Source organism: Akebia trifoliata, chromosome 1 (assembly GCF_017979445.1).
Source record: "Akebia trifoliata isolate Shusen 1 chromosome 1, ASM1797944v1, whole genome shotgun sequence".
Classification (NCBI taxonomy): domain Eukaryota; kingdom Viridiplantae; phylum Streptophyta; class Magnoliopsida; order Ranunculales; family Lardizabalaceae; genus Akebia; species Akebia trifoliata.
The window spans coordinates 22,462,668-22,475,287 of NC_141375.1; the positions used below are offsets into that span (position 1 = coordinate 22,462,668).

At 35.4% G+C, this 12,620-nt stretch overlaps 1 protein-coding gene across 1 annotated transcript; it reads right to left on the reverse strand.

Moving 5' to 3' along the window:
• Positions 1–1,515: 1,515 nt before the first annotated feature.
• On the reverse strand, positions 1,516–11,247 carry LOC147410976 (26S proteasome non-ATPase regulatory subunit 13 homolog B-like). The gene is made up of 7 exons (XM_086442547.1): positions 10,828–11,247; positions 8,979–9,151; positions 7,247–7,523; positions 6,229–6,309; positions 4,364–4,560; positions 4,172–4,271; positions 1,516–2,015 (listed from the first exon to the last, which is right to left on the reverse strand). The coding sequence occupies exons 1-7, from the start codon at positions 10,975–10,977 to the stop codon at positions 1,830–1,832; spliced, it is 1,164 nt and encodes a 387-aa protein (XP_086298673.1). The 5' UTR covers positions 10,978–11,247; the 3' UTR covers positions 1,516–1,829.
• Positions 11,248–12,620: the final 1,373 nt, after the last annotated feature.

Sequence of the window (12,620 nt, forward strand, 5' to 3'; positions counted from 1 at the left end):
CAATGAAGTTTAATACTCCTTCCCCCATAATTTGTAAATGGATAGCTTTTGAAGTTGGCCACGGGAAGTTGAATTCTAACCACTCTTTTAGAGAGGACGTTGGTAGGCAAGGGGTTGTTGTTCGTAATGCTAAAGGGGAGGTACTGAGTACTCTTGCAGAATGTTTTATAGGGAAATCAGTCCTCTGACACGAACTCAAAGCAATTTTGGAGGGTATTCGATTAGCTAAGTCAGTGGACACGCAATCTCTCATATTGGAAGCCAACTCACTGCTAGCTATTCTAATCCTTGAAAAGAAAATTCATTGCCCACGGAGAGTTAAGTTCTTAACAAAATTTGGGCCCTACACTCTACATATGGTAACTTTCACTTCAAAACCTTCAGAGAAGCAAACAGGGTGACTCTGTCTAGAATGTTATCCAGGATTTTGTCAAAAGAACACCACCCATATATGCATGCGCATGATGTACTGAACTACAACAGCCACTACTGTAACAAGCTAACCTGATTATGTTTTTGCCATTTTCATGTTCTAGAGATGCCAACTACAACCAACTTCCTTTCTGGGCTGGGTTATATGTAAACAGTAGGAACTTTCATCTTTGATTAATATTCTTTACGATAAAACTTTTGCTTAAGGTGAAGAGACATTATGAAGGAAAACGTTTACTTTTCAAGAAACCACCTCTAAGCTTCATTCATAAGATGTGAGTAGAACTGAAAAGGGAATTTTTTTTTGGCCTTGATCGCAAATTACTTGGTGGACCTCCGAGGGGCTTCTTTTTATCAAGATTAAGCTCATGAAATTGGCCTCTCTAAACTTCTGCAAACTATATTTGCCATGTGCACTAAGAATCCAGTTTTTACAAGCTGTGACGACAGATTGAATTCTACGACCAACACACACATTCAATAGAGATCTTTTAACCTGGGAAAATTACCTGGAAAATAGTCTCCAAGCTCCAAAGAATTTCTTTTCATCCACATTGCCCTGGACTTTATTAAAAGTCAACAATATAATGGGAGAAACACGCCAAAATTGTTTTCCTCTGAAACAGCATATCAAGAGGTAGTGATATCCACATTTTTTTCTATACATGTGGTAGTACCCTCAAAATAGATAGATGGGGGCAGTTCTGATGGAACATCAGCTAAAACAGGGACTGGTTTTTTACATTCATATTCATGGATTTCCAAAGCTGTCAACTTTTAACCCCAAAGGGTTGACGAGATAATCAAGACCATGCCTCAGACAGCAGAGGTCTTTAGTTTGAATTTCCCCTTAAGGGCCACCCTCAGAAATTTATCCCAAAAAATTACCCGGTGCATGTTGATGGACAAGACTACAGGTGCCCAAGGATTAGTAGGTGCTCTACAAGGTCTGTATACCTCAAAAGTCTCGTTATCTAAACCGAAAAAAGAAGACATAAATAGAGATCTGTTGGGGGGTTTTGTATCACATTGCATGTAAAAATAAAATGTTAATGTAGCAACCGAAAAAAAAAAACAAACAAAAAAAGAAAAAAGAGATGCTTAATGATAAATTTAATTGGAGTGCAACAACAGTTCTCTAATGCCCAACCCACATTTTTATCTCAGCATGCTGTTGTAGATTCAACAATCACGAGGATTGAAAAATCTACACGCCTCATAGCCAGCCAGCACAAAGCTGCTCAGAAAACAAAAATAATAATTATAAAGAAAGATTAGGCGAAAAGAGAGCTAGCATCCAGTCAATTGAGAGCCAATATGAGAGAGTTGGAACCCTCCCTCAGACGTACCATACGAGTTGTTACGAAGAACACAGAAAACAATCAACAAAAAGGGAATCATGAAGCCACTAGATCGGGTGTTTCTGCCTCAACAGATAACAAAGCCGTGTGCACTTTGTCCAGCCAATTGTCCAGTCGATCTCGCAAAGATTTGATCTGGGATATACCAAGGACTCTTGGTTGTACCCAGGAAACATGAACGGTTCCCTCCACTTGATCAATTATCCCTTCGATGAGATGAACCTGCAATGTAAGTACCCCAAGTATTTTAAATGTTAGTATAAGTTTCCATAGCATTTTCAAAAATAAATTACCAATCGGGTCAAATTGTGAACATTCAAGTCAAATTGCAGGCCATTTCTACAGTTCTATCTATGACGATTAACAAGAGAACCAAGGTCAATGGGAAACACTACAAAAGATATCATACTTGCAGTTTTATTTTTCTTCATATATATATATATATATATATGGGTAGCGTCCAATGGCTAACTTTTTGGCAAAACATTTTTCAAAACATGAGTTAGAAGTTTTGGAATGGGCTGATTTTTGGTGAGGATGATCTCTACGGTGAGGAGATCATCCTCACCAAAAATCAGCCCATTCCAAAACTTCTAACTCATGTTTTGAAAAATGTTTTGCCAAAAAGTTAGCCATTGAACGGGACCCTATATATATATATATGAAAAAACCAAACCAAAGTTACCATGATTTTACCGAAGTGATGCTACATCTTTGGAAGGTTTTAATAGTCCATAGAAAGATTCCTATTTGAATGGATTTGGTCATTTGAAAAACACTTGATTAAACTTATGAGGAATTGTACTTTAACTTAACCTACATATATTACATACCTTTCTTACAGAGTATTATAATGGATTGTGACAAGGTAAACTCATCATGAGCTTTTCAGATGCTTAATTTTTCAGTCCATTTGTCAAGAGAACTCTGTCAACTCTAACCTTAAAGGCCACCGCTAGCGTAACACTTTGTCGTTTATCAACTATAATCAGAGATCCTTGATTGGTTACAGCTGGATTAGGAAATGTGGACTTCAACCCCATGCTTCCCACCTTTTCATTCATACTAAGATGCAATTCAAGATCCCTAAATAACGGAAACCCATTACCCCAGCCAAGGTTTTACTAACTGGCAATGATTTGATCTCCTTGTGCAAACATGATTGGAAACCAGGTTTATTTTTAATTCTAAAGAGAACAGATTCATATATTAGATCATGTACATTATAGCAGGTGCCAACAAGCTAAGTTGGTTGAAGTCTGTGAGTATTGATACCATGACCTGGGTTCAAAACCTGCGTTCCCCTACTAATTATTGACCACTAATCTCACTTGCATAGAAGAAGAAAAAAAAACAAGAGAGAATATTATGTAAATAAATTTGAGATTTCCTATTGACCCTTGCATCAACCCCTACTATGTCATGGGCCAATATTAAAAAAATAAAAATAAATAAAAACATGCACACACACACTCTAAGCCATGCAACCATACTCAAATAGAAGCCTCCTCATTCCAAAACCTCATTCAATCACCATGACATTGTGACTAGTTACTTTTCAAAAAAAAAAAAACAGACATTGTGACTAGTAAGAAAAGTTCCCACATTTTCCTTTCATCAGCCTATTTCATTGCATTTTCTCTTGGAATGCCTTGAACAAGGCATCTCAATCTTGTAATGCCTGGAACAAGACATCGGAGGTTTTTCTCAGTCCAGACATTTCGTTTTTTTCAATTGAATGAAATGCAACACGAGACAATATACGTTAAGAACCATGATGAGTATGTACCAGATGATATCAATGACAAAACATATATGAACAATGATCCATGTTGAATGATTTCTTCTAACCAGATGAAATACGTGTGTCAAACGTGTTGGATTCTAAATTTCTAACACTTCAGACTATACTGCAATACTTGTGAAATTCTTTTTGTTTTTGTATTTGTTTTCTCCTGTCTTATTTGTATGTTAAATGATGGGGACATAAAAAACGCATAAATATCATAAATATATACTTACTTAAAATTGAAATGAGTACTTATTCTATATTGTTTAAAATAAACTATCTTGACCATGTTTACTTTTTGTCAAGATTTGTGAATCTGACACTCCTTTCCCATGTCAAACTTCGACACATACCCTTGTACTATCACAAAATACATTGCAAATAGGGAGCATCTTAGTCTGCGCCAAAATTTAGACGTCTCCATGCGAGCTTCAGTTTCATTAAAAGATGAACTTCCCTCAACCAGGTTTACAGTTATTTTGGTTGAAACCAGATAAAAATAACATTGACAAATGAGGCCTAAATCATAAACTAGATTCCTTGTAAGTAGTTACTTATCCAAAAGACTTCAAGAATAACGTGGACTTACAGAAAGGCTCTTCATGAGAAGGTACTCCACATCCTCTATAGAAAGCTTTGTGCGTTCTGCAATGACATTTAATGGAATAGTTCTATCTTCCGAGGGACGGCTGCAAAGAGTCCACCAGTGGTTTAGTAACAACTTCGTAAAAAAAACATATTAACCAACTGGTATTTGCTAAATTGCTAACCCGGTACATACCTGAAGATGATTTCCATCAGGCAAAGAATGTTAATCTTTTCTAGTAGCTTCCTCTCATTCGCCACCAATGCAGGTTGAGCACTCAGAGCAGCATTATGGACACGGCAGAGTTCTTGATAGCGAACTAAATTACCAGAGTTGAATGCTTGAAGGATATAGTAGAGCCACTCCGCTTTAGTCCCAAGAAGTGTTTTTATCTGCAGAAGTTGTTAGTAAAGATCAAAGCCTGGGACATGCATGACACATGGAAATCGGTTACAGTAGATGAAAGTGACCGATCTGAATTTCCATTCCCAACTAAGGGGCTTAATTAGGACTATATAGAATAGAAATGGGTTGCATCGAATACAACCCAGTAACCTACCCACCAGCCACCACAGAGTGGGTTGGATAAGGGTTAATCTCTTATTAGGGTCAGTACCATGTCTAGCTGTACAAGTACCATCCTCAAGAAGTGCATTTGTCTTTGGATAAAGAGCTTGCCATCAAACATGCAAGATATACATATATATTATAAATCTAAAGCAACATCCCAATAGTCAACATGGAGTGGCTGGGTTTTCTATATACATGGAGGCTGATACGGACAATCTTAAATCTTCCCCTTCATTGATTGGCCATGTGGATAAGTCATACCCAAACATGTATTGAATTTTGATTACCCATTACGGCCGTTGAATTTCTATAGTTTTTTTTTTATATATAATTCAAAGATCTTTATTAATAGCATGGTTGAAGAGACCATGAAGTAAAGTACAAAGAGAAAAATAAAGCAACAAAAAGCAAAATTGAGCTACATATCAATAATATACACCCAATCCCACTTGGCTATGAAGTCTTCAAAGAAGACCCCTTTGACTCGACAAAGATCGTGCTCCACAAAAAGATAGAAAAAATAATGTTTTGAACCGAGGATTCCGTTCCCTCAAAGGACCTAAGCTTTCTTTCTTTCCAAATTTCCCAAAAAATTGCAAAAAGAGTAATGCTCCAAAGTTCTATTGAATGCCGAGAAGCCCGACCCTATGGCCAACCATTCTTCCACTAAATTCCATAAAGAACTTGGAGCACACCACTTCACCCCAAAACACCTTAGAAAATAGTACGAAATCTCAGAGGCTACCAAATCAAAAGTTATTTAAATAAAACATGAAAAAGAAACAAATATGATTCTTTTTGCAAGGTGGTGCAGTGGTGGAGTGCTATTCGGTTTAAATTGCCAAATGGGAAGATGTCTGGGCGGTGAGATGCTTAGACAATTTGGCCCACCAACTCATCTGCCACATGTAAAGAAAACCTCTCCACTTTATGAAGAGCTCTTGAGTTTTGCTGCTAAAAGCCACCCCTTCCTGGGTAGGCATAAGGCTTCCATCACCGGTTGCAGACAAAGGAGGAAGGTTATGTCATGTTGACAGTTGTCATAAGACAAAGGAAACAGGTGCCAGCTAGCTTAGCTAGTAAAGTCTTATTATGGGTCCGAATTAGTTGAATAACAGAAAAAGGATACATGTCATGAGAAATGAGCGTATAATAGAATAATACTGCTGGGAGTGGGAAACCAAATCATTTCGTATGCATACAAAGTAAATATCTACATATATTAACAGAGGGACCTGCATGAAAGAAGCCTAAAAACAGGACACGAAAAGGATATTCCTACGTGACAAAAACTTAATAAATTGCAGACAACTTGGTTACCTAATTCAAAAATCTTATCAGGAAAAACATACAAATATATTTGCAAATCCAGGCAAGACAACAGTTACCCAAAAAACAGATAGAATGTTACCACGATCACCAAACTTCTCTTAATAACCATGAAGGTTCAAATTGAAAAATATTCTAAATTATGTGGAGACTTCTCTTACTATTGGATGCGCAAGCAGCTCTCCAAAGTTGTAGATGTTATCTCCCAGTAAAGCAGAAAGGGACAGATCAAATGCCAACTCCTGAAAAAGAGAATACTACAGAAACTTGAGAATTCCACAAAGCCAAATAACCAGAAACTATGCAAGGATCTCGTAAGAACTCCAGGAAAACATAAACTGGGCACCTATAAAGAATTGGTCTGATTCTAAAGATGTAACAAAATGGAGGATGGCATGGATCTACGGGATACTAAATATTAATTTTACAGGCATTAATCCAAAGGTCACAAAGAACCAGTGGCTGCATTTTGCAAATGCAAAGAAATTACTGTTAGAGAAAGATGAAGATTAATTTTCAATTTTTTAATTGAACTAACAAAAATTAACATGTATCTGAAATTTTCTATTTCTCACTGTCTCCACTCATTTCATTTGACCAGAGCTGAAATTCACTTTTATATGCTCTACCAAAACTACGGACTACACCTAAAAGTGGTTGACATTCTAACATTGTCACTCCCCGGTAGTTGAAATGACATGACAACACAAAAAATAAATTCAAAAACAACTATGTATGATTGATGAATAGTAAATCTCAATCTTTAAAGCATCTACTACATTGCACCTAAAATAGCATCAAAATTTCCCCATGAAGTTGGAAGGCAGTGTTTCTTAACAATATTTTGTTGATCTTGAATAGTTTTCTCCCAACACCATTTTGTTCATCTAATCATTAAAAAATCTCTAGCAATCAGGAACATTAACCTAGCATTTGCTTTTATAATGCCAAGTAACCAAAAAATTGTGAAAGACTTCTTAAGATTTTATTACGAATGGCAAACAATCAGGTAAAATGTAGTTTCTCCTTTTGCTTTCAAGAACTATTTAGAAGCTTCAAGCTCTCAATCATATCAAGAAATCTGTCCAACATTCTAAATGACTAAAATAGACATGTCAAAAAATCGACAATCTAATAAAATTGTAATCAAATTAATGCAAAAGTATAGACCATACGGACCAGCTTGAACGTTTCCGAGAGAGACTCTACCGATGTGTAGGCCAAATAGAGAAGGGCACTTTTATAAAACTCTGCAAATTCCTGGTGGGACTTATAGTACTGAGATGAAACCCAGTGGTAGCTTGCATAAACCGAAGGATCAATATCAGTCATGCTGTCAAGTATAGTCTTCCCATCTTCCAAAAGTTTCTTGCACTCCTTTTGCTCCCCTTTCTCAAGTTTGAAGGAAGCAATCTGCATCTTGACGTAAAGGATTGGCTCCTCTATACGCAACTCTCTAGTAGCTCGAAGCTTTTCAATCACCCCTTCAAGATAACCAATTGCAGCTTCTTTTTCTGAATACTGCCGAGAAACTATGACAGCAAAGTGGGCAAGCTTGAGGAGATTGATTTTGGTCTCAAACTCAGCGATACAACTGTATTAGAGCATCACCAGCCTGAAAAAGAAATATGAAAAGAAGTCCAACAAATCATCATCTAGGGGTGGTCAACATGAATCCTATTTCTCCATTTAACTCATCAGAAACCATATCTTCAGTAAAGACATGTTCCTTAAAAAAAGTCCGGATAGATTAAAAATTGCCAGAATCAACTCATAATATGCATTCGAAATTCAGAACAAGAAAATTTTTTTTTTTTTGAACAATCAGTAAAAACATGTATACAGCATATAATCACTACATATGGTAGCTCCAGATCGACACATTTAATCGATGCATGAAACAATTTGGTGCAATTAAGCAAAGAAAAATACCATAAACATTGATAGGAATCAAATACTCAACTCTTACCTCATCTATTAACACTCAAAGCTATGATGCCACATTCCATTATCCAAAGGAAGGTAACAAGTGCTAAAGTCATGAAAATTGATATAAGAATAGTAATTTTTTTTAATGAATTACTTCTGTAAATACACGAAACAAAGATATGAATTGGGTAAATGGAAAAGAGATGTTTCCAATTCATCAAAATCATAAGTTCTTTTCTACATCCATATGATCTACTTTAGATCGGTATTGCTCATATAATTGAAGCAGATCTTGGTCCATAGAGACCCAAGAAGGTAGGAACACCATGTCTGATACTTCTTTTACCAAATACAATATACAAGCAGGAACTGCACTATGCACAATGAGGTTGAACCAGGAAACCATAGATTTTTGAGTTTTCGTCATTGGTTACTGGTCAAGCCGCTACAATGGAATGAGATAATAATCTATGGCAAAATTTCCTCTCCATTTCCCTCTATAGAAGACTTCTTCCTAATGACATTATTATCCGATTGATTCCTTGATCTTCATAGTTTCTCCTTTTGCTTTCAATTTAGAAGCTTCAAGCTCTATTCAATATCAAGAAATCTGTCCAACATTCTAAATGACTAAAATAGACATGTCAAAAAATCGAACAATCTAAATAAAATTGTAATCAAATTAATGCAAAAGTATAGACCATACGGACCAGCTTGAACGTTTCCGAGAGAGACTCTACCGATGTGTAGGCCAAATAGAGAAGGGCACTTTTATAAAACTCTGCAAATTCCTGGTGGGACTTATAGTACTGAGATGAAACCCAGTGGTAGCTTGCATAAACCGAAGGATCAATATCAGTCATGCTGTCAAGTATAGTCTTCCCATCTTCCAAAAGTTTCTTGCACTCCTTTTGCTCCCCTTCTCAAGTTTGAGGAAGCAATCTGCATCTTGACGTAAAGGATTGGCTCCTCTATACGCAACTCTCTAGTAGCTCGAAGCTTTTCAATCACCCCTTCAAGATAACCAATTGCAGCTTCTTTTTCTGAATACTGCCGAGAAACTATGACAGCAAAGTGGGCAAGCTTGAGGAGATTGATTTTGGTCTCAAACTCAGCGATGAAATTATGATACAACTGTATTAGAGCATCACCAGCCTGAAAAAGAAATATGAAAAGAAGTCCAACAAAATCATCATCTACATTTTATCCAAATTACAGGGGTGGTCAACATGAATCCTATTTCTCCATTTAACTCATCAGAAACCATATCTTCAGTAAAGACATGTTCCTTAAAAAAAGTCCGGATAGATTAAAAATTGCCAGAATCAACTCATAATATGCATTCGAAATTCAGAACAAGAAAAAAAAAAATTTTGAACAATCAGTAAAAACATGTATACAGCATATAATCACTACATATGGTAGCTCCAGATCGACACATTTAATCGATGCATGAAACAATTTGGTGCAATTAAGCAAAGAAAAATACCATAAACATTGATAGGAATCAAATACTCAACTCTTACCTCATCTATTGACACTCAAAGCTATGATGCCACATTCCATTATCCAAAGGAAGGTAACAAGTGCTAAAGTCATGAAAATTGATATAAGAATAGTAATTTTTTTAATGAATTACTTCTGGAAATACACGAAACCAAGATATGAATTGGGTAAATGGAAAAGAGATGTTTCCAATTCATCAAAATCATAAGTTCTTTTCTACATCCATATGATCTACTTTAGATCGGTATTGCTCATATAATTGAAGCAGATCTTGGTCCATAGAGACCCAAGAAGGTAGGAACACCATGTCTGATACTTCTTTTACCAAATACAATATACAAGCAGGAACTGCACTATGCACAATGAGGTTGAACCAGGAAACCATAGATTTTTGAGTTTTCGTCATTGGTTACTGGTCAAGCCGCTACAATGGAATGAGATAATAATCTATGGCAAAATTTCCTCTCCATTTCCCTCTATAGAAGACTTCTTCCTAATGACATTATTATCCGATTGATTCCTTGATCTTCAAAGAAAACTGAGTGATTCATTTTTAGCCCAGCAACTAATATATTAACCTCTTTCACATTACCCTTTTTTAAGGGCACATTGAGGATCTGAAAGAGAAGAAAGAAGAAAAAACTACAAAATATGATTCAAATTCTACAGAAGTCAATAATTTTTTTTCCCGGTTAACTTTTAAGCCAAACCAAGCTGTAGGTATTCCTGGAAGACTAATTGATAAACTGACACTCTTGTCGTGGCAGTGCACAAAACCATATATCTTTTCCTTGTGTATCCCGAAGAAAAAGATTCATGGTTTGTGCACTGCCACGACAAGAGCATCAGTTTATCGCGAATCTTCCTGGAAACATGTCATTGAAAACAATCTGTGACAGTATAGGATTGTTTAATAACTTAATAAAACCATGCATTCATCCCAATTTTGCATTGATTTTGGATTAATGTCTCTCACTTTTCCTAAATTGAAACAAGAAACCTAATCTTCTCAACAATTGGTCACAAATACATAGAGGTGTTCCAACAAACAATGAGATTGAACAAACTGTAACAGCTTTAAGAACTTAGTTTAACTGTGAAAAATCATACATTATTATCTCTTTTACATTGAATTCGAAGTGATGTCTCTCACTTTCCCTAAATCAAAACAAGAACAACCCTAATTTTCTCAACAATCAATCACAAATACATAGTTCCAAGATTTGAACCCCCAAAATCTAGGTCAAAAAATTCCACCCTTAGAAATCTAAGTGAAGAAAAAACTAAAAAAAAAAGTTAATATCAATCTAAAAAATAAAACAGACCTGAAATACAGGAAGAGAGACGAACTGCTCGAGCTTGAGAGTGAGCTGATGCCAGAGCTTCTTCTCATACAAATCTGCCAACGAATTGAACCACTCTGCCTGCTCGGGATGTGCGTCACGCTGAGATTCCAGATACTTGAGAGCTGCCATGGATGACCGATTTCTGTGTCAGATCACGGCAATTGTAAGTCAGATATCCGGCGATTTTCACCGAGATCTTCGACAGAAAGGTAAGATTACTTCTCCTTGGTTAACAAATCCTTCAAATTTGTTCGATTTCTCCCAAATCCGAACAAGAACCGAAGCGAACAAGGAGAGACAAAAGGCTTCAATTGGCTGAGAACAGTTAGGGTTTATGGTAGATGAGATGTGAAGAGGCTTTCTTACGAAATGGGTTTCCTCTTCCACTTTTTTATTATCTTTTTTGTTTTTTTATTTTGTGTTTAACCCTCCACGTTATTGTGAATATTTGATATACCCCTATTACCTAGGTTTTGTACGAGTAACTAATGTAAAATGACTTAAATACCCTTACATGGTCTTGTCTTTAACCACTAATTAAAACTCCTTCGTGTTTCTACCCGAAAATATATCATCATTAGGCTGGTAACTTCTAGTGAAAATTATTTTTAACCTATTCAATCCATCGTATTTTTAACCTATTCAATCCATCGTATTTAATATCTTGTAGAAAATCTTTGATTTTTTTTTTCACTTGAAATTTCATCCTACTTTTTCAAGAGATTTTTCTTGTTCTTGAAGTTTAAAAGTTGAAGGACTTCAAATTTTAATATTAAAGATGATTTCAGCCAAAAATACAATTATTTTCAAACTGTTGACCTCTAGAATAAACTCTTTTTAATATATTTAATTCTAACTTGAATATCTTGTGAAAATCTTTGATTTTTCTATCGAAAAATCCATCCTTCTCAAAAAAATTGATGTTATAGAAAAATGAAATCATAATATTGTAAATGAGGGTAAAACATAAGTTGAGTTTTTTTTTGAGAAAATCAAGGAATGCTCGCCTAGAGGAAGTAAATGGGGGTATTTAGGTAATTTAAATTACCTTAGATAAGAAGACCTTGGGCTAGGAGCATGTCACATGTTTGAAAATATTGATACCTCTAATATTTACCAAAATGTAGTCATACATGTTTAAAGGGGGCGCTATTTACATTCACTTTTTTGTTTGTCACACCCAGTTAAATGTTAAATGCCAATAATGTGTAAGTAAGTAAATACCCTTTTAGCTTTTATTACGTTTTATTGCATATACCCACCTAACACTCATCGAACAAATGCAATTTTTCCCTCCTACTGATTACAAGCATATAAAAGCCCTATCGAAACAATCCATATCGAAAAATCCTATCAAAGTTGAGTCGAAACCACACAACTAACTGATTTTTCTTTAGAGATTCATCAAACGATTGTGTTTTGATCTATTTGTGGGGGTATTATTCATTAAATTTTTTTTATATCATTATTTGGTATAATTAGAGTTAGTTATTTAAACAATTTTGTGAGTATTTCATGTATTTGTATGACTATTTGGCTATTTGATGTATTGTTGACTATTTTTATTCTATTACTTGTATGTTTTGGTGTATGAATTACAATTTATGAATGAAAATATGAAATTTGTGCCGTAATTATTATGCACATTTTATATTTTTATATTCTTATTTTTTTTTTTTCCATTTTTTTGTAGTATAAGCCGCCGCATATGCAAACAATATGTGTTGGTCGCATATGCTCACATATACTATTTAACAACACTTCTTATTGGA